General features: G+C 44.9%; 1 protein-coding gene across 3 annotated transcripts; it reads right to left on the reverse strand.

Moving 5' to 3' along the window:
* Positions 1-2,333: 2,333 nt before the first annotated feature.
* On the reverse strand, positions 2,334-19,120 carry tmem70 (transmembrane protein 70). Of its 3 annotated transcripts, none has more exons than XM_080011088.1 (4): positions 18,890-19,120; positions 16,664-16,784; positions 12,921-13,195; positions 2,334-2,434 (listed from the first exon to the last, which is right to left on the reverse strand). In XM_080011088.1, exons 1-4 carry the CDS (start codon positions 19,052-19,054, stop codon positions 2,408-2,410), a joined length of 588 nt encoding a protein of 195 aa, XP_079867214.1. In that variant the 5' UTR covers positions 19,055-19,120; the 3' UTR covers positions 2,334-2,407. The 3 variants fall into 3 exon arrangements, with proteins under 3 accessions (XP_079867214.1, XP_079867213.1, XP_079867212.1); XM_080011087.1 differs by lacking the exon at positions 2,334-2,434 and adding an exon at positions 11,955-12,836; XM_080011086.1 differs by lacking the exon at positions 2,334-2,434 and having other exon boundaries at positions 11,955-13,195.
* Between the last annotated feature and the right edge of the window lie 8,326 nt (positions 19,121-27,446).

The following is a 27,446-nucleotide window of genomic DNA, read 5'->3' on the forward strand; positions in this document are numbered from 1 at the left end:
CTTCTTTCTTCACAAACACCAGGGGCACAGAAGCCCCGTGGTGTGCCGGTGGTGTGACTGTACGGCTACAAGACGAGCGCTACTTGGCTGCCGGCGGTGTGTCCCTAGCATAAGCCTGCACATGTTACACACTGCTTGTGTTACGACCGGAACTAGGAGGGACCCATACGCACGACACAGAGAGACGGGAGGCAGACGAAGGATGTTTATTAGCCCACACGGTGGAGATGGCCGGGGGGACCCGGTCAGGTAGGGATGGAGCAGGGCTGGGCAGGGATGATGATGACCGGGAGGAGGGGTCCAGGATCCGGGTGGAGAGACGGGGAACCGGGCTGGATGGAGAGGGACGGACAGCCTTGGTCCACGAGTGGAGACAAGCAGGTTAACTGGGCTGGATGGAGAGGGACGGACAGAGAGGAGACAAGCAGGTAAGGGGAAGACGAAACAAGGAGACATAAGCTAGGGACTTAAAACAAGCGCTGCGCTAGGAGCTAGGAACTAGGAACTTGGCCAGTAACAGTACAACTCGGGTAAGCTAGTTGACGGTCTGGCAATGAGTGACTGGGGAGCTGGAGAATAAATACTGTGTGAGTGATGAAGGTAATTGATCCCAGGTGTGTGAAATTGGCTCAAGGAGGGAGCTTCAAGGAGGGAGCTGCAGATGGGGCAAGAGCGGCCTCTAGTGGCGCTGGGAGGCTGTGGGCCTAACCGTACCCCCCCCTCTACGGACGCCCCTTGGTGGACATCTGGAACCAGAAGGGCGAGTGCACTTGAAATCCCGGATGAGGGATGCATACAGGATCTGTCTCAAGGGGACCCAGGAGCATTCCTCCGCACCGTAACCCTCACAGTCCACAAGGTACTGAAGGCCCCTCCCCCGGCGCTGCACGTCCAGCAGGCGCCACATGGTGTAGGCCGGGTGATTGTCGATGGTGCAGGGGGATGGTGGGGCCTTGGCAGGGAGGGAAAAAGGGCTGGAAACCACCGGCTTAAGCAGGGACACATGAAAGGTGGGGTGGACACGGAGGGAGGGAGGGAGACGGAGGCGTACAGCACAGGGGTTGATGATGGAGACAATGGGGAAGGGACCAACATACTGGGGAGCAAGTTTTGGGAGTCCACCTTGAGGGACAAGTCCTTCGTGGAGAGCCATACCATCTGTCTGGGGACATATGTGGGTGCAGGCGCACAGTGCCGGTTTGCCTGCCGCTGGGACCTGGTGGAGGCCTGGAGTAGGGCAGAGCGAGCCCTCCTCCACGTCCCCCGGCAGCGACGGACGTGGTCCTGGACGGAGGGTACGGTGATCTCAGCCTCCTGGGCAGGGAACAGCGTGGGTTGGTAGCCCAGAGAACATTGGAAGGGCGACAGGCCGGAGGAGGCATTGACCAGGGTGTTGTGGGTGTATTCGGCAACTGGTCGCTCCAGGAGGTGTGGCTGGTGGTTGTCAGGCAGCGGAACATGGCCTCCGCATCCTGGTTTGCCCGCTCCGTCTGGCCGTTGGTCTGGGGGTGGAAACGGGAGGAGAGACTGACCTGTGCGCCAAGGGCTAAGCAGAAGGCGCGCCAGACCTGGGAGGTGAACTGGAGACCTCTGTCTGACACCACGTCTGCCGGGATGCCATGGCGGCAGAACACCTCGGCCACCGGCAGGTCCGCGGTCTCCCTTGCCGATGATAGTTTGGGCAGGGCAAGGAAGTGTGCCGCTTTAGAAAAGCGGCCCACCATCGTGAGGATGGTAGTGTTGCCCCGGGATGGTGGGAGACCGGTGACAAAGTCCAGGGCGATGTGGGACCAAGGACGAGTCGGGATGGGTAACGGGTGGAGGAGGCCGGAGCAGGGTCGGGTGGAGGTCTTGGACCAGACGCAGTTGGGACAGGCAGAGACCAAGGACCAGGTGTCAGGGAGCAGGGTCGGCCACCAGAAGCACTGGCGAACAATGGCTAGGGTGCGGGTGATCCCGGGATGGCAGCTGAGGTGGGAGGCATGGGCCCACTGCAGAACCTGGGAGCGTGCGGAGTCAGGGACAAACAGGTGGTTAGGGGGTCTGGTACCTGGGTCGGGCTGGTGTTCCTGCGCTCGGGTGACAAGGGACTCGATTTCCCAGGTGAGCGTGGCAAGGGGGTGAAAGGATGGGTTCTGGATCCCCTTCATTCTCCTCTGCCGTGAACACGCGGGACAGGGCATCAGGCTTGGTATTCTGGGTGCCTGGGGGGTAGGATAGAGAGAGGTTAAACTGGCCGAAGAACAACGCCCACCTTGCCTGCCGGGAGTTGAGCCGCTTCACCGTCCGGATATAGACCAGGTTCTTATGATCGGTCCAGACGATGAAGGTGTGGATTGCTCCCTCAAGCCAGTGGTGCCACTCCTCCAGAGTTAGTTTGACAGCCAGGACTTCCCGGTTGCCCACATCATAATTGCGTTTGGGTGGGCTGAGCCTACGAGAGAGAACGGCACAGGGGTGAAGCTTACCGTCGGTTGGAGAGCGCTGAGACAGTACCGCTCCTACCCCCGTGTCTGAAGCGTCCACCTCTACCACAAACTGGAGGATGGCATCGGGCAGGGCCAAGACTGGGACCGACGAAAAGTGGCTTCTAAGGTCAAGGAATGCGGCCTCGGCTGCAGGGGTCCAGTTGAAGCCCATTGCGGTGGAGGTAAGGGCTGAGAGGGGAGCGGCGATACGGCTGAAGTTTCGGATGAAGCGCCGGTAGAAGTTTGCAAACCTGAGGAAGCGTTGGAGTTGCTTCCTATTGGCTGGGGTTGGCCACTCCATCCCGGTGGCCACCTTCTTGGGGTCCATCCCCAGCCTCCCTCGCCCAATGATGAATCCTAGGAAGGAAAAGGACTGAACATGAAAGACAAACTTCTCGGCCTTGACGAATAGACGGTTCTCCAGGAGCTGCTGCAGCACCAGGCGTACGTGTCTTACGTGGTCGGAGAGGGATTTGGAAAAGATGAAGATGTCGTCGAGGTACACAAAGACAAACGAGTTGAGCATCTCCCGGAGGACATCGTTAATTAGGGCCTGGAAGACTGCTGGAGCATTTGAGAGACCGAAAGGCATTACCAGATATTCAAAGTGTCCGAGCGGGGTGTTGAATGCAGTCTTCCATTCGTCCCCTTCACGGATGTGGACCAGGTGGTAGGTGTTACGGAGGTCGAGTATGGAGAAGTGGGTCCATCAGGGGCAAGGGGTACTTGTTCTTGACTGTGATGTCATTGAGTCCCCTGATGTCAATGCAGGGACGGAGGGTCTTGTCCTTCTTGGCGACGAAGAAGAAACCTGCGCCCAGCAGAGACGACAAGGGGCGAATGATCCCAGCGGCGAGAGAGGTAGGTCTCCATGGACTCCTGTTCGGGCCGGGAGACGTTATACAGGTGCCTGCAAGGGAGGGCGGCGCCTGGCAGGAGGTTGATTGCGCAGTCGTAGGGGCAATGCGGTGGTTGGGACAGCGTGCCCTGCTTGCTGAAAACAGGGGCCAGGTCCAGATATTGTGATGGAACCGAGGACAGGTCGGGGCTCTTGGGGACCGCCGGCGGCGTGTCGGGTAGAGGCGCTCACGCTACCCGAGCGCCAGTCCATCTGAGGGTTTTGGGTCCGGAGCCAGGGGTATCCCAGAACCAGGGGGTTCAGGGGGAAATGGATGAGGAAGAACCTCAAGGACTCACGGTGGTTGCCGGAGAGTAGGAGCTCGAGGGGGGCCGTCTGGTGGGTAATCCGGGTCAGAAGTGACCCGCTCAGCCCCTTGACCTCGAGCGGTGTGGGGAGAGGGACGGGTGTCAGCCCTAGCTGGCGTGCTAGTCCCAGGTCGAGAAAACTTGCATCCGCCCTGGAATCTATGAGAGCAGAGGAAGAGTGTTATACTCCCCCACGAGAGGGTAGCTGGGAGCAGAGGACGGGAGAGAGGGTTGGAGCTGGAGCGACCGGAACATGACCCTACCGAGAAGTCGCCCTCTCCCGGCCGGACCGGGCATGTGGCTCGGAGGTGTCCCAGACGGCCGCCATACAGACAGGCGCCAGTCTGTATGCACTGGGCTCGCTCCTCGGGGGAGATCCGGGAGCGACTGAGTTGCATGGGCTCGGCATCGGAGTGAGTCGGGGGACTTTGGAGGCGCCCAAGAGTAGTGGGCGCTGGAGACCGGGGAGTGGCTGCCCAGGTGGGAGGCACGGGCTGTAGTCTCACCCACTCCCTCTCGTGCTGGCGCTCCCGTAGCCAGTTGTCCAGGCGGATGGCGGTATCTACCAGTTGGTCCAGGTCAGTGGGCTCGTCCCGCCTGTGTCGGCTGGGTCCATGTTACCAGACCGTACTGTTACGACCGGAGCTAGGAGGGACCCAAACACACGGGGAAGACGAAACAAGGAGACATAAGCAAGGGACTTGAAACAAGCGCCGCGCGAGGAGCTAGGAGCTAGGAACTGGATAGGAGATACACATGTCGTGGAAATTCCAGCCACTGGTGGCGGTGGGGGTCGTTGTGTGGAGTGAGATAGTTCAGGTTAAACATAAAATACAACAATTGTCACTTACTCACACAGAGTAACAGCAAAAAGCATCTCCCCCGAACCAATCGGTTCAAGGGTTTTTACCATCTAGATCACATGGACTGTTATTGTGAAAGAGGGACCTTAGTATAAATCACGTAGACAGTCAGCGGAGGGTGTAGCATGGTTTCCTGTCCAGATGGCCTGGTGGGGAACAAAAGGTCAGACAAGTGAAAGGCAACTTCCCCTTTGGTCACAAGGCGGTTTAACAGTTTCGATTGTGACCTGCCAACAGCACAAAATGTTCCTTTTGTTGGTAAAACAGATATGGGGTTACAAGGGGACATAAGGTTAGTTCAGCATTTTTCCACTACACTTCAGCCCTTTGATTAATCTTTTCATCAACCCAAATCAATGAAAAATAACATTCACACAGCTGCCACTACTCATTCCAGCATGGGCCCGTCGTCGTCCGAGTCGTCGGTATAGGGAGGGACCCAGTCGAGTGGTATGGCAGTGAATTGGCCTTGGCGGACAATTTGATTCTCCAGGGTCTGGCTGATGAGGTTACGTAACACAGGAATTATAAAGCAAAACACTAACCCGAACACTATGAGAATGGCTACAAATATCATAGCGTATCTGGCTATCATCGCTCCGTAACTCCCGAACATATCCTCCAACCACCCAGTCGATTCAACCTGGCGGTGTCTTGCAATGTCCTTCATCTCAATGGCCAGGGCTTCCAGCTTGTTGAGGGCCTTGGTGAACACCCCATCCGGGGACATGTGGTTGGGGATCATGGCGCGGCAGGAGCCGCGATCGTCAGGACTGGGAGCACTGGCCGCAACCCTCCTGTCTGATAATGAGTTCCACGGCTGCATTGTATAAGGCTGGTTCCCTAAGGACATTTAAGGATAGGTTGCAGGCGACTAGAGTTCCTATTGGGTATCTCCCCGCCTCTCTATTGGACATCACCCTTCTGCCTGAACCTTCCTTATACCGCTATACAGTCAGGCACTGCGGCCTACGACTGGCTCCTCTCCGCCTCCTCCAGGGGTCCCGGGGCCCTCCGACAGTGGCTGGTGTGGATCCAGGTGGCCCATTCTGCGACCTTCACTGCCAATGCTGTGTCAAGCAGGATGTGGTATGGTCCTCTCCACCTGGGGGCGCTCCATCTTTTCCTCCGGAAGTACTTGACCACTATCCAATCTTTAAGTTGGAGGTTGTGGAGTGGTCCCTGTGCAGGGGATGGTAGGGCAGCTTTGACCTGTAGCTGGGTTTGTCAAAGCACAGTGAGAAGGTTACGACATTCGATAGCCGCATCGGCCTTGCATCCATCCTTCCAACCATTTTAAAAACACGTCTGTTAGGCCCACAGCCTCCCAGCACCACAAGAGGCCGCTCTTGGCCCATCTGCGGCTCCTCCCTTAGGCCAATTTCACATACCTGGGATCAATTACCTTCATCACTCACACAGTATTTATTCTCCAGCTCCCCAGTCACTCATTGCCAGACCGTCAACTAGCTTACCCAAGTTGTACTGCTACTGCCCTAGTTCCTAGTTCCTAGTTCCTAGCTCCTGGTCCTAGTTTATGTCTCCTTGTTTCATCTTCCAGCCCTGTTAACCTGCTTGTCTCCTCTCGTCGACCAAGTCTGTCCGTCCCTCTCCATCCAGCCCAGTTCCCTGTCTCTCCACCCGGATCCTGGACCCCTCCTTCTACCTGACCGGGTCCCCCCGGCCATCTCCACCGTGTGGGCTAATTAACATCCTTTGTCTGCCTCCCGTCTCTGTGTCGTGTGTTTGGGTCCCTCCTAGCTCGGTCGTAACTATGTCTATCACAACTAGGCAATGTTGCTTACCTCGGCATGGGTTGAGAGTGACGAGGTCTATCATTAGGTGGTCAAATGGTGCATCCGGGATCGGTGTTGCGGACGGCCGGGTGGAGATGGGCTTTTTTCTGCTGTAGCAGTATGGTTGCTACCGCATGCAAAACATGATAGCTGCAGAGGGCTGTGAGCCACAAGGCTGCTGGATGCTGTGACCGCTGCTGCTGTAGCAGCTACCGGGCACATACAGACAGGTAGAGTCCATGCCATTGCATCCATTCGTTGAGAATAATAGGCCACCAGCCTTAGTTGCCTCTATGGGATTGCATAAGGAATACTGACATAAACCCTCCCTTTTCATCCACAGTCAGTGTATGGTTGGTTTGGGGTTTGTAAACCCAATGTCAGCGCCAGTTGAGGGCCCTTTTCGGGTCCTCAAACGCTGGTCCGCGTTGTCGGGCCATTCTATTTCCTCCTGGCCCCTCAGGTCATGACTGTGGGCCATGTCCTGAAGGGGTTGTGTCAGTCTTGCAATTATCCAGTTTTCAGTTATCCAGCTCCTGCAGTAGATGGTACACCCAAGAAATTACATTGACTGTTTTTTAGTGTGTAGGCGAGGTATTTTTATAATCGTCTCTACCCTTTCGGGGCCTATTTTCTTCCCGTTTTCTGAGAGGACGTGGCCTAGATAGGTCACTTCTGAACAGGCTATTTGTAATTTTGACTTGCCTACTTTGTGGCCATATTTTGCAGAGTATTTTTGCAATAATACCGCATCTGTCTCGCAGGCTTGTTGGTTAGGGGAGCGTATTAGTAAATCGTCGACATATTGGATTAGTGTGCTGCCGTGCTTGAACGTGAAACAGCCGAGGTTTTCGCTTAATGCCGGACTGAACACTGCGTGTCCCCTGGGGCATGAGGTTTTATCTTTTTCATTTTCATTTTGTGGGGTCTGAATGATGCTGTATAGTATGGTCGTGTGGTTGATGTATCTCTACCTGCGTATCTCTACCTGGATGGTCCGCTGAGTGGACTTTTGGCGTCTGTTTTGTTTTTTTGTGTGGGCCTGGATTTATTTTGTGTGTGGTGTGCCATTTTGGGGGCTGTGCTTTGTATCGGCTGTAATAGATCTGTGTTTTTTTTCTCTCTGGCTTTGCAGTTTTTGTGATTGGCATTTACTTGATACTTCTTTTTGAAAATTGAATTTAATCTTGAAGAGTTTGTCACGAAACATAGTCTTGACAGATTCCATCGTTGCACAAAAGAGCACTTAATTATTAATGTTTGGCAATATCATATCACTTTGTCTAAAAACTCAAATCAAATCTGAGTTATGTTTCACACTGTCTGAAAAAGGGGTTTTGATTGGTGACCCTGGGAGCCCTGGGGGGAATGCGCCAAGCTATCTGGGTAGGGATGTGGCGGGCTTCTGTGATCTTGCCCGTCACGCTCCCGCCCTGGTGTGCTTCGTGTCTGTCCCACAATTTTAATACCACTAATATTGGCTTTGATAGCATTAGCATATTAGCTTGTATTCCAAGCAACACTTCACCAGACCAGGGTCTTGCGGGGCAAAAGGGTGCAAGTGATTTAGGTTCAACATGCTTGGAGGACTCACACACCCACACCCCGCAATTTTAACTGCAATTACCAACAGCTGTCAGGATCCTGTGCCTGTTTATTGTTACTCCAGCCCTCTCTAGATCCTTCTGCCCTTCTCTAGGTCCCTCTCTCTAGTACCCTCTGTCCCTTTCTCTAGCTCCCTCTGTCCATCTCTGGTTCCTCTTCCCTGCCACAGCACACCTGTCCCCATTCAGCAATTTCATCACCTGTCTTCACCTTCCTTGTCACTCCTCTTGTATTTAACCTGTTCCCCATACTCTGTCTTTGTCAGATCGTTGTATGGGATTCTCTGTCGTATCCACTATGTCGTACATACTGTGTCGATTCTCAGCCTGTTTTCCTGGACGCCGATTCTCTGCCTTTTTCCCTGTACCCTGATTCTCTGCTTGTTCCTGGACCCTGATTATTTGCCTGGTTCCCTGTACCCCTGCCATTAAGTTTGCCTTAAATGACTGTTCCCCTGGTTTTGACCCCTGCCTGTTCCTCAATAAGCCCTTTATCCTTGCACCTACTCCTGAGCCTTCATTGTGTCCTGCATTTGGGTTCACCAGACTGTATCATGACAGAATTATCTGACCAGCCATGAACCCAGTGGACCCAATTTTTATAGCTTTCAGGCGATTCCTCATCAGCCATATATGACCAAGAAATCGGCACGTGCACAACATGAGGCTCAGCATCTCTCCGGTTTTAGCAAATTAACGGTTATATACGTTATATAGGTTTGTTCAGTTGGAATAGATTTGAAAACCTATTGTACACCCATCAAGGACTTTTGGACATTGGATTACACAATTTAGATCATTTTGTCAGCCATCTCCGGCTCTTCACTGAGATCACCAAGACACAGGAGGCTACCAACCCCGATCTGCGGGCCGGAAGAGGTCGCAGATGGCATCGAGAGCGTAACAGAGGCAAGAGAGGAGAGGAGGGCTAAAGGCTACGCTAAGGCTAACTCCTCATCGGCTATCTCTACCAAGCATTTTCCTCGCCAGTGTACAATCTCTGACAAACAAAATGGATGAACTGTGTCCGCGGATCACCTCTCATAAAAGGATTATGGATTGCAACATCATGATTTTATGGAAACGTGGCTTAACAGTGGCGTCCCTGATAGCGCTATTGAGCTTTATCGTCAGTACAGACAGAACAGCTGATAACTCCTGTAAGACCAGAGGGGAAGGATTGTGCATTTATATTAACAAAGCTTGGTGCACGGACAATGGCATCGTCGAGAGTCACTGCTCTGCTCACCTTAAATATCTCATGTTTAAGTGTAGACCTTTCTATCTGCCCAGAGAGCTTACATGTGTTGTCATGACTGCAGCATACATCCCCTGGATGCTAATGCTAAGCTTGCAATTAAAGAACTGCATGCTTTTTGCATCACTGCTTCCTCCTGGCCTGGGGCCACTGCTGCCACAATCTGTGATATATTAACCATCCATAACATTCACATTTGAGGGCAAAATGGTAATTAGTTTCCAGTGATAAAAAAATATTTCTAAGGCAGAAATCAATATAAACAATGGCAATACTGTTTTCAGATAATTCTTACATAGGATGGCAGTGTAGGTGACGTTGTAGTCATTCAACCCATAGATGCATGGTGAGACTGATGCTGAAAAAGAATATAGCCCTCCTGTGAAAGAAAAAATAAATAAACCTTTATATATCAAAGGGGATACTGAAGAGAACCCCTTTGATATCTTTATTAATTCACAAAAGTTTAACCCTTGATTGTACTTGTAATCAAACAATGATTGATATAATAAGAAATACAAGTGCAGGGGGAATGGCTGGAGCTTGTGTGGTGAGAGAGTTCAAGGGTGGGGCCCGAAATAACTGACTGGCGCATGTGTTATAATACTTTGCTACACATTGAAGGAATTACGGATTGGGTGTTTAAGTTAATGTCTATTTACTATAGAAATACCATAGAAATATTTTGGCTAGTATTACAATGATGTTACTGAATGTGTTCTGTGTGCCGATATTTTTTGTTGTTGTCATTTTTTCCCTGGAATGCACTACAGAGAATTTTGTAGAAAAACTATGCATTCAACTAAGAACAAACTATCACTTTCACGTTGCCTGAATAAGATTCTCTCTGCAGCATTGCATTGAGCAAACGTAGTTCCCATGCAGTCCGTCGCTATCGTGGTACTGGCCACGGGGATGAAATATCAACTGTCTTGTCTGAATCTGGATAAGATTGACTTTGGAATTTCCCAAAACCCTTGCGTGTCCCTTTCAGGAAAATGTGTTTCAACAATTGAATACAGTTACAGCAACTCTTGAGTGAAGAGTCCCATTTAAAATGCACTAAATAATCTTATTGGAAGAAAAATGCATACTGATATCACTTTGAAATGTTTTGGAAAGAAAAAAGGCAGTTAGCAGAATACTATAATTACAAATATACAATATATTCTAGGGTTGGGCAATATGTCAACATTTTCCTACTGGCAACCGTCAGTCCAACAACCAGCGATTGTCAGTATATTCACAATGGGGGGGGATCATGGGCGACCTATATGGGATTATTTTGGCTTCAAACGGACGCAACCGGCAAGCCGAGGGCCATGAAATAAGTCATTTGCCATCTTCGAAACACATCCCAATTACCTTCTTAACCCACACAGTATTTATTCTCCAGCTCCCCAGTCACTCATTGCCAGACCGTCAACTAGCTTACCCAAGTTGTACTGCTACTGGCCTAGTTCCTAGTTCATAGATCCTAGTTCCTAGCTCCTAGCACTTGTTCCAAGTCCCTAGCTTATGTCTAGCTCCTTGTTTCGTCTTCCCCTTACCTGCTTGTCTCCTCTTGTCGACCAAGGCTGTCCGTCCCTCTCCATCCAGCCCAGTTCCCCGTCCCTCCACCCAGACCCTGGACCCCTCCTTTCCGGTCATCATCATCCCTGCCCAGCCCTGCTCCATCCCTACCTGACCGGGTCCCCCCGGCCATCTCCACAGTGTGGTCTAATAAACATCCTTCGTCCGCCTCCCGTCTCTCTGTGTCGTGCGTTTGGGTCCCTCCTAGCTCTGGGCGTAACAGAAGTGGAACACTAGTTCCTATTCACGCTTGCTTTGAATTGCACTTTACAGGTGATTCAATTAGCAAAATAAAAAGACAAAAATTTCCCAAAATAATCACCTAAAAATAACAACTACCTATGGCCAATCGCTAGATGCCTATATATATGTCCAATCGACCAAAAAAGATTCAGTGTAGCAATACTGATAGTAGCAATAGACTGATAATTAATCATTTTTTGGGTTCATTTTGGTTTCCTTAACTTGAATATGCTATTTGGGCCATGGCCATGATTTACGGTAATGCAGGCGATGATTCAGTTGGTATAACATATGATCGAGCACAGGAATCATTTAACTGTCCATTTCTTTTGGTGGAATGCCGAGTCTAAATCAGTTACTATGATTCCCCGGGCGCGTCCACGAATGCTGCCCACTGCTCCTGGCTGTGCCCCCGGAGGAAGGACAAGCCAGGATGGGTTAAACGCAGATTTCACCGGCCACCATCCAAAGCATGTGCATGTTACATTAAATTAATTAATTAATTTGTCCAAAGCGAATTACAATTATTCAAAGACCGACGGACGCAGCCATCAGGAGCAATTAGGGGTTAAGTGTCTTGCTCAAGGACACTACGGCATGCTAGCAGGAGGAGCCTGGGATCGAACCAGCAACCTTTAGATTACTAGACGACCAGCTCTACCTCCTGAGCTACCGTCCCCGCATGTGTGTGTGTGTGCGTGCATGTGTGTTGCATGTGTTGCTGTGTGACAAATAAAGATTGTTCTTCTTCTTCAATATGTAATATAGGTGCTAGCAGCAATAAGTGGATGTGAAGCCCAAGCGCGACCCCAAAGCCTGGACCTCCAGCTAGGCAGCAGCGATGCCTCGCTAAAGAAGTGAGAGCAGAGAGCAAAATTTAGGAGAAGTGACCAGTGAAAGAAAACAAAAACACTTTTTTTTTTTTTTTATCGTTTTTATATTTGATTTACTTTCACCATGAGCTTTAACGTATACATCAGTGTATTCTTCATTGATTTGTCTCCAGTGTAAGGGGTGGGGTTGGGTTCTCTTGGAGACCAGTGGAGGATTTATTTTTTATTTTTAAGAAATCTTTTGATTCAATAAAACGATTGATTTGTTGAATTTACAAACTGTATTTCGGATGTACATTTTGGTAAGTTTCTCAATAGTAAAGCGTTCCATGAGGTTGTGCTAACAGTTCTAGATTATGAGAACCAACATTTTCATAAGGTTTGGGTTGAAAACATAGCGAACCAATCCATTAAGATAAGAATTCCAGCCTGCCTGGACAATCTCCTCATCAGAGGTTATCTGAACCGACACTGGCATCGTAAAATGCCATAATTTTTCCCATCTAAAACACCATTTTCAATTTATAATATGGAACAACAGCCGATTTGCATTTTACTCAAGTTGTACACAATTGTAAACTTGTTCCATTTTTATTCCACAACAATACATTACTTCATCACAACAGATTGTCCAATCACCAAAATATTAAATGGATGAATTTCTTTGTAGATTGATGAATCTGTTATCAATAACCATGTAGACGAGACCAAACAAACCTTGCAGAACACATTACACATCTACATTGCCCCATTTTTTTTTTTTTTTTTTTTATAAATGGTACAATTTTTTTTGCAAGAGTACTGTATCATTTGTGAAGAGAATACTTCACAGGATGTTATTTTAAACAGCTGAGGGATTTGGCCAAAACGCTAGAACAAGTCCAGAACAATCCTCTACCCCTCAACTCAACTTTTATCAGGCCTCTCCAAGTCATCGGTGTTGAAACTGAACGGCCGATCGTAGCCCATGAGGTGGTTGTAGTCACTGGGTAGCTGGAAGAGGTCAGGGTTGACCATCAGCCCCACCTTGCCAGCGTAGAAACTAGTGAATATCTTGGTGACAGCCGGAACGCTTACCTCTGCCTGGCCGAACGCGGTGCGCCGCTCCATCAGCAGGGCGCTGTAGGTGACCGCAGTGTACGAGTCCGTCTTGGTGTCATAGAAGAGCCGCACCACATAGCCCTTGGTGAACAGGTGGAGGAGGACAGGCGTGACAAAGGTGAAACAGCCCACAACGGTGAGGAAGAAGGCCTGTGCAGCCAGGCCCTGCGTGGCCAGGCCAGTTTTGAAGAGTATGTGGGGCATCAGGCACAGGCTGCAAGCGCTGCTGGTATAGGAGAACATCTTCACGCCTGGAGGGGGTGAGGAGGGATTATGTAGTTAAATTTGTTGTCTTTTTCTAAGCGTCTCCAAGGATAGATAGCTCTGTCCTGTCTCCCTTGTTACGTCACATTCAAGTTAGCGGGCAATGTTAGCTTTTTAGGTGGGCATGGCTAATTGCATTACAAAAATTTGTCTAGCTGTAATTCTAATAGCCCTTTCCCACTGCACCAAAAACCCGGTAATACCCGCTTACATCCGGCATTTGTCATCAGTGGGAAAAGAAAAACCTGGGTTTCAGTCCCGGGTGAAATGACCCTGCAATAGACACAGGATTTAATCAGCTCCACCTACGATTGGCTCTGATGGAAACAGGACATTCGGGTCGACCCACTAACTTTGTCCACTTTACTGGCGGGATGCGACACGCGAAGTTCCAGATGTTGGCGCGTTAAAAGACAGGAATATCCATGTATCATTCCATCATTTCATATCCGATTTAGAATCAAAAATCAAAATTAAAAGTTATTGACTTTTTTCCCGCATGGGGGACCATGAAATGTTGTGACTGTGGGGATTGCTCCGTGGGGAGCACAGCGGAGAACCCCCACACTCCCCGCCGAGCTCCGAGCCACTCCAGCACCGCCCCAACCGGGTCTCAGAACCGGAGGAGCGTCTCTGCTCCTTGCCACCGAGGAGCATGGCTACACCATGCTGCTTCTACTGTAGTGTTGGGTCGTTCAAGAAGGAGCCCATTCTTTTGAACGGCTCAAAATAATATTTTTCCAAGTTTTACAGTTTTATTTTGTTGTTTAAGTTGCTGTCTCCTCTACTGTTTTGTTCCCAATCACACTGAAACCATGACACACCCATTTTCTGACATGTTTGTGACATTGAACGTGACATGGCAGAAAAAATAAAAAAAAATACTGCATATCTCCTGGGAGTGGGGAAGGTGTCAATCAAGATTCAAGAGGTTTATTCGTCACATAATTACTTTCATACATATCTGCAGTGAAATGTAATAAATCAATCAACAATCACCTAAAATCTTTGTGTAAAAACGGTATAAGTAAAAAAAATATATATATATATATTTTTTTTTATCACATAATGCTACATAATTTCCCCACACAATTACACATATTTACTGGGTATGGCCAACCTGCAAGTTGCTCTTTAAAGGGGACATATTATAACTCACATAACTCACTTTTTCAGTGCTTGAGCACATACATTCGGGTCTCCGATAGGCCTACTAACACACAAACTGTGAAATGAGACAACCCAGTCGGTTAATTGTGAGCTGTCTGTTTCAGAAAACATGTCAAAAAACAAGCCATTCAGCTTCTTGTCTTAGTACTGCATAGTATTGAGACACATTAGAATTAGAACTGACCCCCCCCTCCATCTGAGTGACTCCACCCACAGCTGCAGCGCGACCCGACCCCTTAGCATCGAAGCTAAGAGCTAAACATGGGTTGTGCTCTGTCGGCTGCAGAGACCACCACAAATCTTTAAAAAGAGGAATTTATACCAACTGTCCCTAAGAAAACAACAGACAAGGGAAATTTAAGTGTAATTTAATTCTGCTTTGATTCTTTCTGTGTGTGTGTCCATGTTAGGTTGACTGTACTGTAGGCTGTGGCGCGATCTGCTCTGCGTTTCTCCAAACAAAACCGTAGATGTATTTATTTTATTTTCCGACGTTTCCAAAATTGAATGAAACAAAAAAGCCCCAACTTTTAGATTAGACCTTGTAGATCTAATATGAGTAAAGATTCAGCAATTGGATTATAACTACGGGTCTCAGGTGGGCCCACTGAGAAAGTCCGTTTTCAGATAGGGTGGATTGGACGCATGTTAGAATGGCTCAAAGAAGAAGAAACAGTCTTTTTAATTGTCACACGACACTCCACAACACATGCTTGCACACACACACACACATGCACATGCTTGATGGTGGCCGGTGAAATGGCTCCTCTGCTTTTGACCCATCCTGGCTTGTCCTTCCTCTGGGGGCACAGCCAGGAGCAGTGGGCAGCGTACGTGGACGCGCCCGGGGACCAGGTGATGAGTGTCCATCGCTGGTCAGACGATGATGTTGTGCATGTTTTTGAGGGGGGTCCTTACTGACGTGAGGTGGAGGAAACCCCATGTGAGCACGGGGAGAACATGCAAACTCCACACAGAAAGGCTCCTATTTGGGAGATAACCCGCCGGAGCACGGTGCCAACAGCGCCCCAGGCGGGAATCGAACCCAGGACCTTCTTGCTGTGAGGCAGCAGTGCAATGCACTGCGCCACCGTGCCACAAGGCATAATGTGAGTGGTATTTTCAGCAAAAACTTTAAAAACATGTTTTGGGGAACTCAGAGACCAATATATTAAAAAACCAGCATAATAGGTCCTCTCAAAAAACATGTTAATTCTCCTTTTCGAAAATGGCATACTCACATTACAGTCAAACGTGTCTTTTTGAACATAGACAAACCTACTCTAAGCAAACAAATTGATATTGCTTCCACACTTGACAGAGAATCTTAATTTTTTGGTGGAATATTTGACTGAGAAAAAATAATCCGTAGTATAACATATTCAATCAATTATCAATAAAAAAATACTCTATCAATAATTGAAAACCTACAAAACACATGCAAAACGTACTTTTTCAGTGCTTGACATTTGCATCAATCATTATGTTCTTATGAGCCCAAACTAACTTTTCTAAGTCTTTATTGTTGAATAACAGAACTGTTTAAAAATGATTAAAAAGTAGCATCTGTCCACAGCTGTTGAAATTCATACAGGTGTTTTCAGTATAATATCTGTTCATAAATAAAAACAAAAGATTGTTTGTTTGAAACATTTCAATAAACATAGAAGTCTTTCTGAAGAATAGATGGTTTTCTGTTAGACTAGCATTCTGCTTAATATCTGTTTAAAACTGCAAATATTAATTCTATACACATGCATAATGGCTGCATGGGGAAACAACTAGCCTACCTCCTGTGAAATTAGGTAAGTATTGACCCAGTATCTCAAAAGCCGAGTTATTTAAGCAATACATCTTGTCCTTGTTACTTTATGACAAGTAAAGAAAAAACATGTAATAACAAGAGCTTTGCTGGTTTAAACGCAGCCACGTTTGGAAATATTCTTGACGCATAACCATTTAGCCATCCACTGGGAACAGTGATGATCAACTGTAGAGTTGCCAGTTCAGTGAGCTGAGTTTTGTTGAGGGTAATGGTCTGGCGCTAGACATTGCAGTTCGTACCTGGCAACTACCAATTCCTCAGAAGCGGCACGTCAAGCATGCATCAAAAACTGTTGTGAACGTAGCTGAATTCAAAACAACTAAAACCTTTGTTTTTTTGTTTTAATATTGGTTTATTTTGACTAGCCATTGATTGACTGAATATGGGAAAGATGGCCGAAAAGCTAATTTCACAAAAGATAAACTGCCCTATGCCTTGAAGGACCTTGCACACGACTCACCAATGATGGCTTTGCCGAGGCTGCCAGTGTAAATGAGTTTCCCACTCTCAGATGGGAGTGATGATGAGGTAGAGAGGTAGCGGGACAACAGACACCGAGGCTGTGTGTATCTGAACTGCACCTGGGCGGGAAAAACAATGATGGCAAGTCAGTTTTAGTGTGGTTAAAAAACTCAAAACTGCCTTCCAACACCGTTATAGTTTAGTTTTTTTAAATGTGCAATTTCCCCTCGAGTATGAATAAAGTACCTATCTATCTATAGGGATTGTTCCAAGGTTGAACAAGGTTAGATGGTTCTACTAGACCAGTTCTATATGGGGTGTCACAAATCCAATCCGACAAAAATATTTTGAGGACCACAATAGCGTAACAGGGAGTGTCCGTGTCTGAGTTACTGCAGCTAAATGACTCCATCAGTTATTCAGACTTTAGCCGTCTCGCAATAGGCTCATCGCAAGCTACTACAGCTAACTATATACAGTATACAAATTCCTATTATTAGGATATACCTCTTGAAATGTATCATCTCGTAAAGTTACCGAACATGTTTACCAACTATCGAGGCATTGATTTAAATTTTCTTGGACGATTCCTTTTTCTGACATTTTTTAAATCTGACCTGCCGATTTCGATTTCCGATCTGCTGTATGTCAATGACAAATACATCCCGTGACCTGATCACTCACATGATTTGACGACTGCACATATGGACTACCGCTGCAATCTTCAGTTACCACAATTGTGAGTGCTGATTTTGACACTGTATATTATTGTTAACCTGTAACTCTCACTGAGCTTTAGTAGTACACTATATATGTGTAACTAACATAGAAATGTCCAGTTCAAACTTCAAATGAAAGTCTTTCACTTTAAGTGCAAATATAGTATACACGTATATTATATGTATATGGTACTTTGCAAATAAATTGCAATCATTACAAAAAAATAAACAAATAAAATAAATGGCCGACTCTTCTCAATCTGGTTCACTGGAAGTCCTGCTTCCCTCACCGTGCGTTAACCCAAGTGAATCAAATCAAACCTGTTTTACTGAGTGACTCGTCAAGAACCAAGTCTCAAAAAGAGAGTCAAATTTAATCATGAGCGGAACTCCGCTCTGACAGCGGTAGAAATGCAGTCTGCACAATGTTAGAATATTGTCAGGCGATAAATAAATAATTGATCGAATCTTCTTCGTTTACCTTGGAGTACCTCCAACTTTTAATTATTTTGTTCTCTTTTTTGAGCGTCAACTACGCAACTATGTTACATTACGTTGCTATCGGGTTCGAGTATTGGAGCATTTTACGAGTACAGTACATGAGCACGGTATAAGGTGTGCAAATTTGACCGGCACAGAATCGGAAAATATATCTGACACTGATTGGCCGGCGAAAACCGACCGATTCCCGTCAACAGCCAATCGATCAGTGTTTTATATGTTAACATTCCGTTCACATTTTTGTACTTTATTATAACTCTCCCACTTTCCATTTTACCTCACAATGCAGCGTTACACCGGTGGATGATAAAGTACCGCTGAGTATCAGCGGATGTTGAGTTAGAGGAGAGGGAGGGCTTACAGAACCACAGGTCGTAGCATCTGGTCCAATCCGACAGATGTAGTTGAAATACCCAATAACTCATCTATATATATATACATATATATATCTATATATATATAGATATATATACACACATATATATATATATATATATATACACACACACACCGATTTGATATGCATTAGGCCACAGAAGACATTTGCGACCCCAAATCTGGGATAATTTGTATTTGTTAGATATGGTTTTGTCCAAAATTCACACACCTGTACTATACTATAGTTACAGAGATAACAGTGAAACTACGATTAAAACAGTTACTATAGGACATGCCAAGTCTTGTAAACGAGAGCATGGGGGGTTATCTATGTATTATATATGTATTATTTTGATGCGACCTTATTTTTGACCTTCTAGACCTGAGCGGAACGTATACAACGGCGTCCCCGAACCTTAAATAGGGAACCGCTGTACCAAGGCGAGGCAATCGACCCCCGATCGACAGATTGTCATCTTACATTAATCCATACAAAAAAGGTTTATAATGAGTTAAACAGTGACAGCTTTTTTGTAGGTGTAGAGGGATTCCACCCTAATGTTCACCCAGCGTGATAACATAGCAGGTTGGAATAACTCTACGAATAAACCCAAGTCAAAGTGTACCTCGCTAGACGGCTTTCTGTCGAGAGGCCATCGCAGAAGAACCAGTCCGCCCCAGCGAGTCAGACACGACGACTTTCCACACAGAGGGGCTTTGATTTGGATATTCCTTAGGAAAATAGTGTTGACAGACGGACGCAATCCGCGCATAACGTTGAAACGAAGCATTTTTATATTATTATTGTTCAATCCCTTAGCGACTCGTGCATCAAAGACAAGTGCCTGCCAAGGCTCTTCTACTGGAGTTTTAGGGCGGTTGGCAAACAACTTTAGGGTGCATTACTGCCGCCCACTGGTCTGGGGTGTGTACTGAACGTGTTCCTTACCCTCAAACTCATGTGGCTTTTAAAAAATCTATCAGCAACGTAATGCCTTCCTCTCCTGCCGACAGTTTTAAAATATAATTTAGGCTAAAAGCTATCCCTTTCTTACATAGACTGGTTTTCAATGTTTCCCTGTCTATTATATTTCCTACACCTAACTCAAACACGCTATACGGTTTCCCCTTGTTCACAATATTCACACAAAGTGTCCTATTTAAACCAGTATGCTCTAATATTAATCTTGTTATTATCCTTTCTACTTTTCTATTTCCACCTCCCATCTGTGTTTCCCCAGTACTCAACAATTGTTGCCATTTCTTCTCAATATCATTTTTGATTATTCCTTCCCCCTCACATTTGCTGAAGTTTACTTGGACCTGTACATCCCCTGCCCTCAGTGGTAATTGCTAATGAGTCTGCTACCCCATTCCCCAACACCCCCACATGTGCAGGCTTGGAACCCATAAAAAAAAATCACCAAGTGCCCGATTCTTTTAACCCTGAATACCACCTGCAATATATAAATAATAAGTTCTGTCACAATGTTGAACTGGATGTTTCTAGAGCAGCCATTCCCAACCTATATGCCGTGGCCCACTGGTGGGCCGCGAGGGTATTGCAAGTGGGCCGTCAAATCATGGCCAAAACACATCGATTATATTGACAAAATAAATCAAAAATTATCAATTACATAAACGTTTTTAAATGTAAAAAAAATTAAAAATCATTTCATGGTATTTTTTCTTAAAACCTTCAAAAATGCATTATCACTGACAGAGAGGTACTTATTGTAGGGCGTACTACACCCAAGCTGGACCACGATTGATGTGCACCTGTACATTTTTGAACCTCAGGTGATAATCAAAGGCTGTTTCTCAACACCAAGTACGCAAAGTCCGGACTTGCGGACTTGGTAGTTCAGACTTGGCGAGTTCGACTCGGGAGCACAGACTCCCGGGGACGGAAGGACGCAGGACGGTCATTCTGCGAAATGCATTCTGGGATACTTGGCTGTCTCTAGACCACACAAGTCACCACCGATGCATCCTCGATAAAATGGGCGGAGCAAGTCCACATCCGGACATTTGGACTGGACTTGGCTTGATGCGGACTTTAAGTTGGAACAGTACTTGGCTGCGACTGATGACGTTTCACAAGTCCGCAATTGAGAAAGGGCCAGAATGGATAGTTGGCTAGCATCAGGCACACTGGAAAGGAAAGAAGCCATTGCTACATTATCCACAAGAGAAGTCCTGGCGGGACATCCGACAGGCGGGACAGCCGCCCCTGTCAAACAAAAAAGAAAGGTTCGCAGAAAGTACAGCGCTGAATATTTATTAATGGGATTTTTTTTTGGACAGCTAGGGAACACCGCTGTGCGTAGTGTGTTTCGAGATTTTATCAAACGAAGCTCTGAAGCCATGTAAACTGCGCCGTCACCTCGAGACAAAACACCAACAGTACATGTCCAAGCCGCTTGAATTTTTCAATAATAAACTCAAGGAGTGTCAGGGCAAGAAGAAAGTCATCAAAACGTCATGTATTGTTACTGAGAACGCAAATCCCGATTTGTCCAATAGAGCTGTGCGAATTCTGATGACTTTTCCGACGACTTATCTCTGTGAGACTGGACTTTTGGCACTTGTGTCATTTGAAGACGACATTTTTTAAACTGAATGTTGAGCCAGACCTTCGCCTGAGACTGTTGTCCCTTTAGGTTGTCCCATTTGGTGTCTGCCATGCAACATCAGCCTTCTCATGAGGTGAGTTAATATGAATGTGTTCGTGTTATTGTAAGTCTTATCAGCGCTGGCGTGAGTCGTGAGTTTTTACCCACCTCTTTTTTTGTTTTACCACTACTGCAGTGTAAGTATGAGAACGCATATGATTGTTAAAATATAAGTCCTCTGTGAATGCACTGTTTGGCTCCCGTATTACTTCTTGAGGTGGGGGCGAACACTTTTGAGATTTTCAAGTGGGACGCGAGTCCGAAAATGGTGGAAACCGCTGTTCTAAACTCTTTAAACTGGCATATGAGTCTGAACATATTACCAGTCGCTCTAGTCAAACCTCCTCCACCCATTACAACGTGAGAACAATTGCAATCATTTCACTCGTAAACACTGATAGATCATTTGATAGCCTTTTATAATTTACAGTGTCAAATTCTGGAACTACAAAGGCTGCTGACCCTTTTCCTTGACTCAGGATCCTTAGACTTATCTGTATGAAAGCCTAACTGTCTTAATGTGCATAGTAATTTTCTCTGATGTACACGGTTATGTTCCCTCCTTTTTCATCTTTTATTAGCTTGTGCAAGTCAACATTTGTTCGTGGTTCTGATAATAACCGTGGTGTTTATAATAATGTATAATGTTTGACAACTATAAGTACAGTAGTCTTTGATCTGGACCTGATTTTATGTGGTCTGTTTGTGCAAAAAAAAATTAAAGAGGTAAAACATTCAGAGGAATTTGAACGCATCATGAATGGAAAAGGACGCTGCGAATCGGCTGCTAACCTCGTGAATCACAACTTTATGAGTAAACCCTTTTTCCAACATTCCCATCTCACTTGCTTTTTTGGTCACCTCCCATCCAAAACTTGTTATTTTCCTTTTTATCATGTTCCCAACATGGATCTATTTTAGGCTTTGTGGGGTGAATTCTCGTGCGTCCCAGTATGTTTTCCCAGTACGTCATTTCTAACTGTTCTCTTCTGCATGTTAAAGGAATTTCTCTCATTTCTATCTTCAGTGCTGACACTGGTATGTGAGTGTGAGGTGTCTTGGAATGTGTGTTGTCCCAAGACAGCCCCATCGTATAAGAGGCTAAGAGACGGTGCCAGGGGTCCCGAGAGAGAGAGCACATCACCAGGGGTCCCGGTGAAAATGGAGGTGAAATGTGACCTGTGACCTATGTAGGGGAACCAAATGGTCACCATTGTCCTTGTACGGGAACAAAATGGTCAACGTTGTCTTTGGGCAAGCGTAAAAGACTTGCCTGAGTTAAATTCGGCAGAGAATCCATCCGGCTCGGTTCTCTCCTAGACGTCCATGGCAAGTCTGGTCTGATGCTGTTCTTTTGTAATAAACCTATTATTTTACTCAAGTCAGCGTCAGCGGACTCTCCTTCTTCATCAACACATGAAATTCATCAAGAAACTACAAGTGCCTGGGCTTCAATTACTTCTAGCATATTTTTATAAGATGCTAAAGATGCTGATCTATATGTTCCACAACGGCACAACCAGAATCAAGCACTGATCATATGTCCATGCTTGTTGTTGTTGTTGTTCTTCTTCTTCTTCTTCTTCTTCTTCTTTTTCTTTTTCTTCTTCTTCATTTTTTTATTATTATCAGCGGCTTCCAACCTTTTGCGGCACGTTACTTCCACCACTGGAGGGAAGGTGGAATTATAAGAGACCTCTTACATTCCCGATTCTTTGCGAAGTCACAAGAATATTAATCACAATGAGAATTTGTCTATTCCGGACAATTAGCAAAAATAAATCTTAACAGTCTGAAAAATAGAAAATAAAATAATAATGCTACTTGGAATTAATTGGGGATGGCAAATACATTGAATGCCATTAATTCCACACAGATGTGGCTCAAATGCGAAAAGCTAAAATATATGAAAATAAAGACTTGTGACTCATGGGTGTATAGAGTAGGCCTATTCACCTCCATACTGGTGGTGGATCTAGTGCTCTTACTTGTTGTTAATAGTGCAGGTTTAAAAGTGATTTGGGTTTTTTATAAGTGGTTGCGTTTTTTTTTAGCAATGATGTTTCATTTGCTAAAAAAAAAACCCCCAAAAAAACAAACAAACAAAATAAAAGTGAACAATATTGAATTTAACATGAGGTCATGTTAACGTCTCTATGAATAGAGACACTTCTTACCGCCAGATAGCAGCACACAACTACCAGTGCAAATGTGGTTTGAAAACGCCAACCCCCAAAAAAGCACAGGAGATATTAAAGTGGTAATCCGTAAGACTAAAAATCGTAAAAAATCCTTGATATTTGTATCACATCTATTTACCTGGCACTGTATAATAAACAGCCATTCAGTGTATTTGAGTCATTCATGTGCACCTCTATTTGGTTTTTCACTTTAAATAATGAATTACTGTAAATTTTAAATTCCAAAATGTCTGTAAAGCACTTTGAGCTTCATATTTTGAATGAAAGTGCTATACGAATAAAGATTATTATTATTATTATTATTATTATTAATAATAATAATAATAATAATAATAATAAAAAAAAATACATAATAATCAATAATAATTAGACAGGGTTCTGTCTCGTCTTATAGCCCCTAGACTTCATCCCCCCTTGGGATGGAACAATCCCCATATTGAGATACAGTGCACTAACACAAAAACAACAATCAAAAACAAACCAAAAACAACACATCTAAAAATATGCGTCCGGGTATGGTGTATAGCACAGCGTATGAGCACAATAATATGTAAGAATTTAATAATGAGTCTATGTAGCAAAGCAAATGCAGCCAAATAAAACACAGTATTCTTGACGTATGTGGGCATCAGAAAAACCTGGTCGGGAAAACCCTTTGTGAGGAAAACACAGATGGCGTGTCCAGATGTCTTTATAACAAGGTGAAGAAGCGACAGGACGGATGGTCGAGGAATGGTCGGCACTGCAGCGGGGTTCCAGTGGGTACTGCATCTTCACCACATCCACATCTTACCCGAAGGCACCATTCTTATAACGCAACTACAACCCGAGGCTCTCTCCTACAGGTGCTCACAGCCATTGGTTGATCATCCTGTCCAAGGTCTCAGTGTCATGGTTATCATTTCCTGGGATAGGAGACAAAAGCAGGTGATCAGTTTCCGCCATCACAGCCATTTGCTGCGCCCACTGCCACTGCCTTCAAAATCACATCACGGATGATCAGAGCAAGCTGGTAATATATTCTGAAGGGCGGGTACATGTGCATAGCGAGAGGAGCCCCTTATGATAAGACCTTAACTTTATCTTTGCCGAGTCCAGATGTTCGAACCTCCTAAAAAGCTCTGTGAAGGAGTTCTTTGTTCAACCATTCTGAGACTCACCATCACTCCCCCTTGGAGATCGAACATCTCCACATAAGGTACTGAATAAAAGACGCTTAAAAAAAACACAAAATATAACGAATAACAACAAAATGCATAACATCCGATGAACATCAGAATGAAACAAATATCGAGCATTACAACACCGGCTATGGATAGTAGGACTCCCCATTTGCCGAACATTTTGTCCAGCCAGGCAGTATTCCACTGCCCATGGCCGGCATTGTCCTTGAACTCTTTCCTCAGGTTTTTAAGTTTGGCCAATGCAACGGTGAATTCTATCCGTTGGTTTAGCCTGTCGGAAGATGGCTACAGCGTAGGTGGGGGGCAGAGAGATATTTTGTGCAGCTAATCAATTCATTTTGACATTGCTGAAGGGAGGGTCCCTTGTGGGGCTCTTTAAGGTATGTGGGGCTCAGTGTTGGGGACGTCTGAGGCTTTGAATGCCCCATGAGGGATCCAAATGTCTTGTTCGTAGACATCTGCTCAGTTCTGGTGGTGGGGGCGGTAAATCTTCGGCATTGGGTGGCAGCAGGATTTTTGTTACAGTAACTTTAGTGGTCTTCAAATATTAATGTATAACAACTTTTATGCACAATGGAATCTCATTCAATATTTAATTCATTAAATACCAAATTTGATAAAAAATAATAATACTATACTATTACACACTCACAAACATTCATGACCTACAACTCAAAGTGGATAAAACAAAATCCAATCTATATGGTTATCTACAATTTTAAACTATTTACAGGCAACACATTTCTAAATGCCATAACATCTTAACCCATAAACAACAGCTTGAGCTGTCCTAATATTTATTGTCCAGAGGGGTTATCAATACAAGGTCACACTCAGCTTAAACTACTGATAACTTTTTATACTTTATTCCAAAAGATTTTTCAAATTCTATCCAAGTGCATGATATAAAGAAAAATAATCAAGTTTTAAAATAACAGTGATTCGAGAAAAATTCTAAATAAGAGTTAAACCTTTTACTTGGCTGCAGATCTATTAATTGTCGCTGCTCCTCTTGGTATTTAATCTTTTGTTGTTATGTTTATAAGGGCTGTCGATTGATAAAAAAATTAACTAAATAATCGCACAATTTGCTGTAATTAATTGCGAGTAATTGCTTTTTTCTTCTTTTAGAGACTGAAGTTTGTAATACAGTAATGGATATTTAAATGTAAAAACACAGAATTAATGTAGAACCAACAGAAAGAACTATGTTTTTATTCAAATACTATTGTTTAAGAGCATATTTTTAACTATAAACACAGATTCTCTCATGTGAACTTTAGATTTCCAGTAGAACAATCAAGGCCATTAAAATTAACTGTCAGCTTGAGAGAAATATTTCTTGTATTCATTACACAAAAACACAACCCAAGCCTATGTCAAAATGCCAGTTGAATTTAGAAGGTAATAATATATTATATGCATTAACAATAATTATGTTATTAAGCTATAAATATGTTTTAATAAATCGTTTTAGAATATGTCCATTGCAGGTTTTTCTTCATTTAATAATCAAACAACAAAGAACTGATAACAAAACGGGACACAAGAGTAATTAATAGACTGAATAGACTGGCCCAGTTATGCATGGTGCATTTTTTGTTTCATTCAATAACTTAATTGAGTACAATAAAATACATCTAAAATGAAAACACAATGTTTTTATGTGTTTAAAATATATTTTTTTCCAAGCTCCTTTGAATGCATATCACTCCCTGCTTGGAGCACGCATGAGAGAGAGAGACGGATCGAATCTCTCTGACAGATAAAATAATATAAACAAAAATGCTATACATAAAAACAAAAATTGCCAATGCTTAAGCCCGCTGGAGGGGCAACTTAAGCCTGCAATACACTGGGGGAAACCCTGACATTAATTGCCTTAATTTTTTAAGGTGTTAAATATTTTAAAATTAATTCTGAAATCAATGCGATAATTTTGACAGCACTAATTTTTATCCAAATTCTATGCCTATTTGTATTTATATCCTATCCTATTTATATTTACTTTTATTTAATCTCTTCATTTTTATGCCTAGCACAGTAACTGGAGCTGGAGCAGAAAAGCATTTCACTACATGTTGTACTTGTGATAATGTGTATATGATATTAAATAAATATACCAATGTAATATATCTATACATCTATAATATAATGTAATATATGTATCAATATAAATAAATATTTGAATCTTGAATCATTCCTGGTCTACGTTCCATTCTCAGTGATATGAAGTTCAAGTTCAAGTTCAAGAGATTATTAGGAGGGGTTCCTCGTGCTCAGGGCTACTTTTCTGCCGGACGGGAACAACAAGAGTCCCTATAGGATATTTTTGCAGTGGCTGGTGTCTAATTACTCTCTGAATGGGGTGGTCATCGCAGTCTATGTTGAGGACAGACAGTGCTGACCCCATCGTACCGTGATTTGGAATGGCACAGATTTTGACGCCTGTGATTATGTGGCTGGTTTTACAATAACTCCAGTACCCACTGGAAAATTGCCTTATGGGTCAGATTGAACATCAAATTCAGCATCATTTTGGGTGTTTTCTCTCAGCTGTGGGGAAAAGAGATGCAGTTCCCTTTGAGGCGGGGTTAGTCATACACACACAGGGGAATTTACGTCACAACCATACATAAACTATACGGTAACAATTTCTTCATTCCTTCTCACTCTGCATCAGCTCTCCGAGGTGATATTCCCTAATCTCCTTCCCTCACAGTGCTCGCAGCAGAGCAGACCAACACAACAATGTTTCAAACTATTTTATTGCTCTAGTTCACAAACTTCTGTTTACCCCTAGCGCTTTCACCACAACTGTATATTTTACTCAAACTATAATTCTCCAATTAGCACAACAATTTTCTGGGGCCCCCACAATCCAATGTCCATTATATTTCTTAGTTATTTTTAACAACAACATACACAATCAATCACAGTTTGATACCATACACATTCCTTAATGACAGCTGTTTCCACACATTTTACTGCTTGGCCTTCAATCACAGACTCGAAAGGGACAAAGACTAGGGCCTCCTAGTGTTTGACTTACACGGGTGGCAACGTGGCCCCACGGTTCCGGTTGTTCATCCACTATACCAATAGCAGTAACAATTCTCTCTT

This window comes from Zeus faber (genome assembly GCF_960531495.2).
Source record: "Zeus faber genome assembly, chromosome: 12".
Taxonomy (NCBI): domain Eukaryota; kingdom Metazoa; phylum Chordata; class Actinopteri; order Zeiformes; family Zeidae; genus Zeus; species Zeus faber.

Bases quoted from the DNA above. Each gene is read 5' to 3' on its own strand.
- tmem70 (XM_080011086.1), bottom strand. From the start codon at position 19,054: ATGCTTCGTTTCAACGTTATGCGCGGATTGCGTCCGTCTGTCAACACT. The intron at 16,785-18,889 runs GTACACTTTGAC...TTTCCCGCCCAG, and splicing joins ACAGAAAGCCGTCTAGCGAG to GTGCAGTTCAGATACACACA. The intron at 13,196-16,663 runs GTGAGTCGTGTG...CACCCCCTCCAG, and splicing joins CCTCGGCAAAGCCATCATTG to GCGTGAAGATGTTCTCCTAT.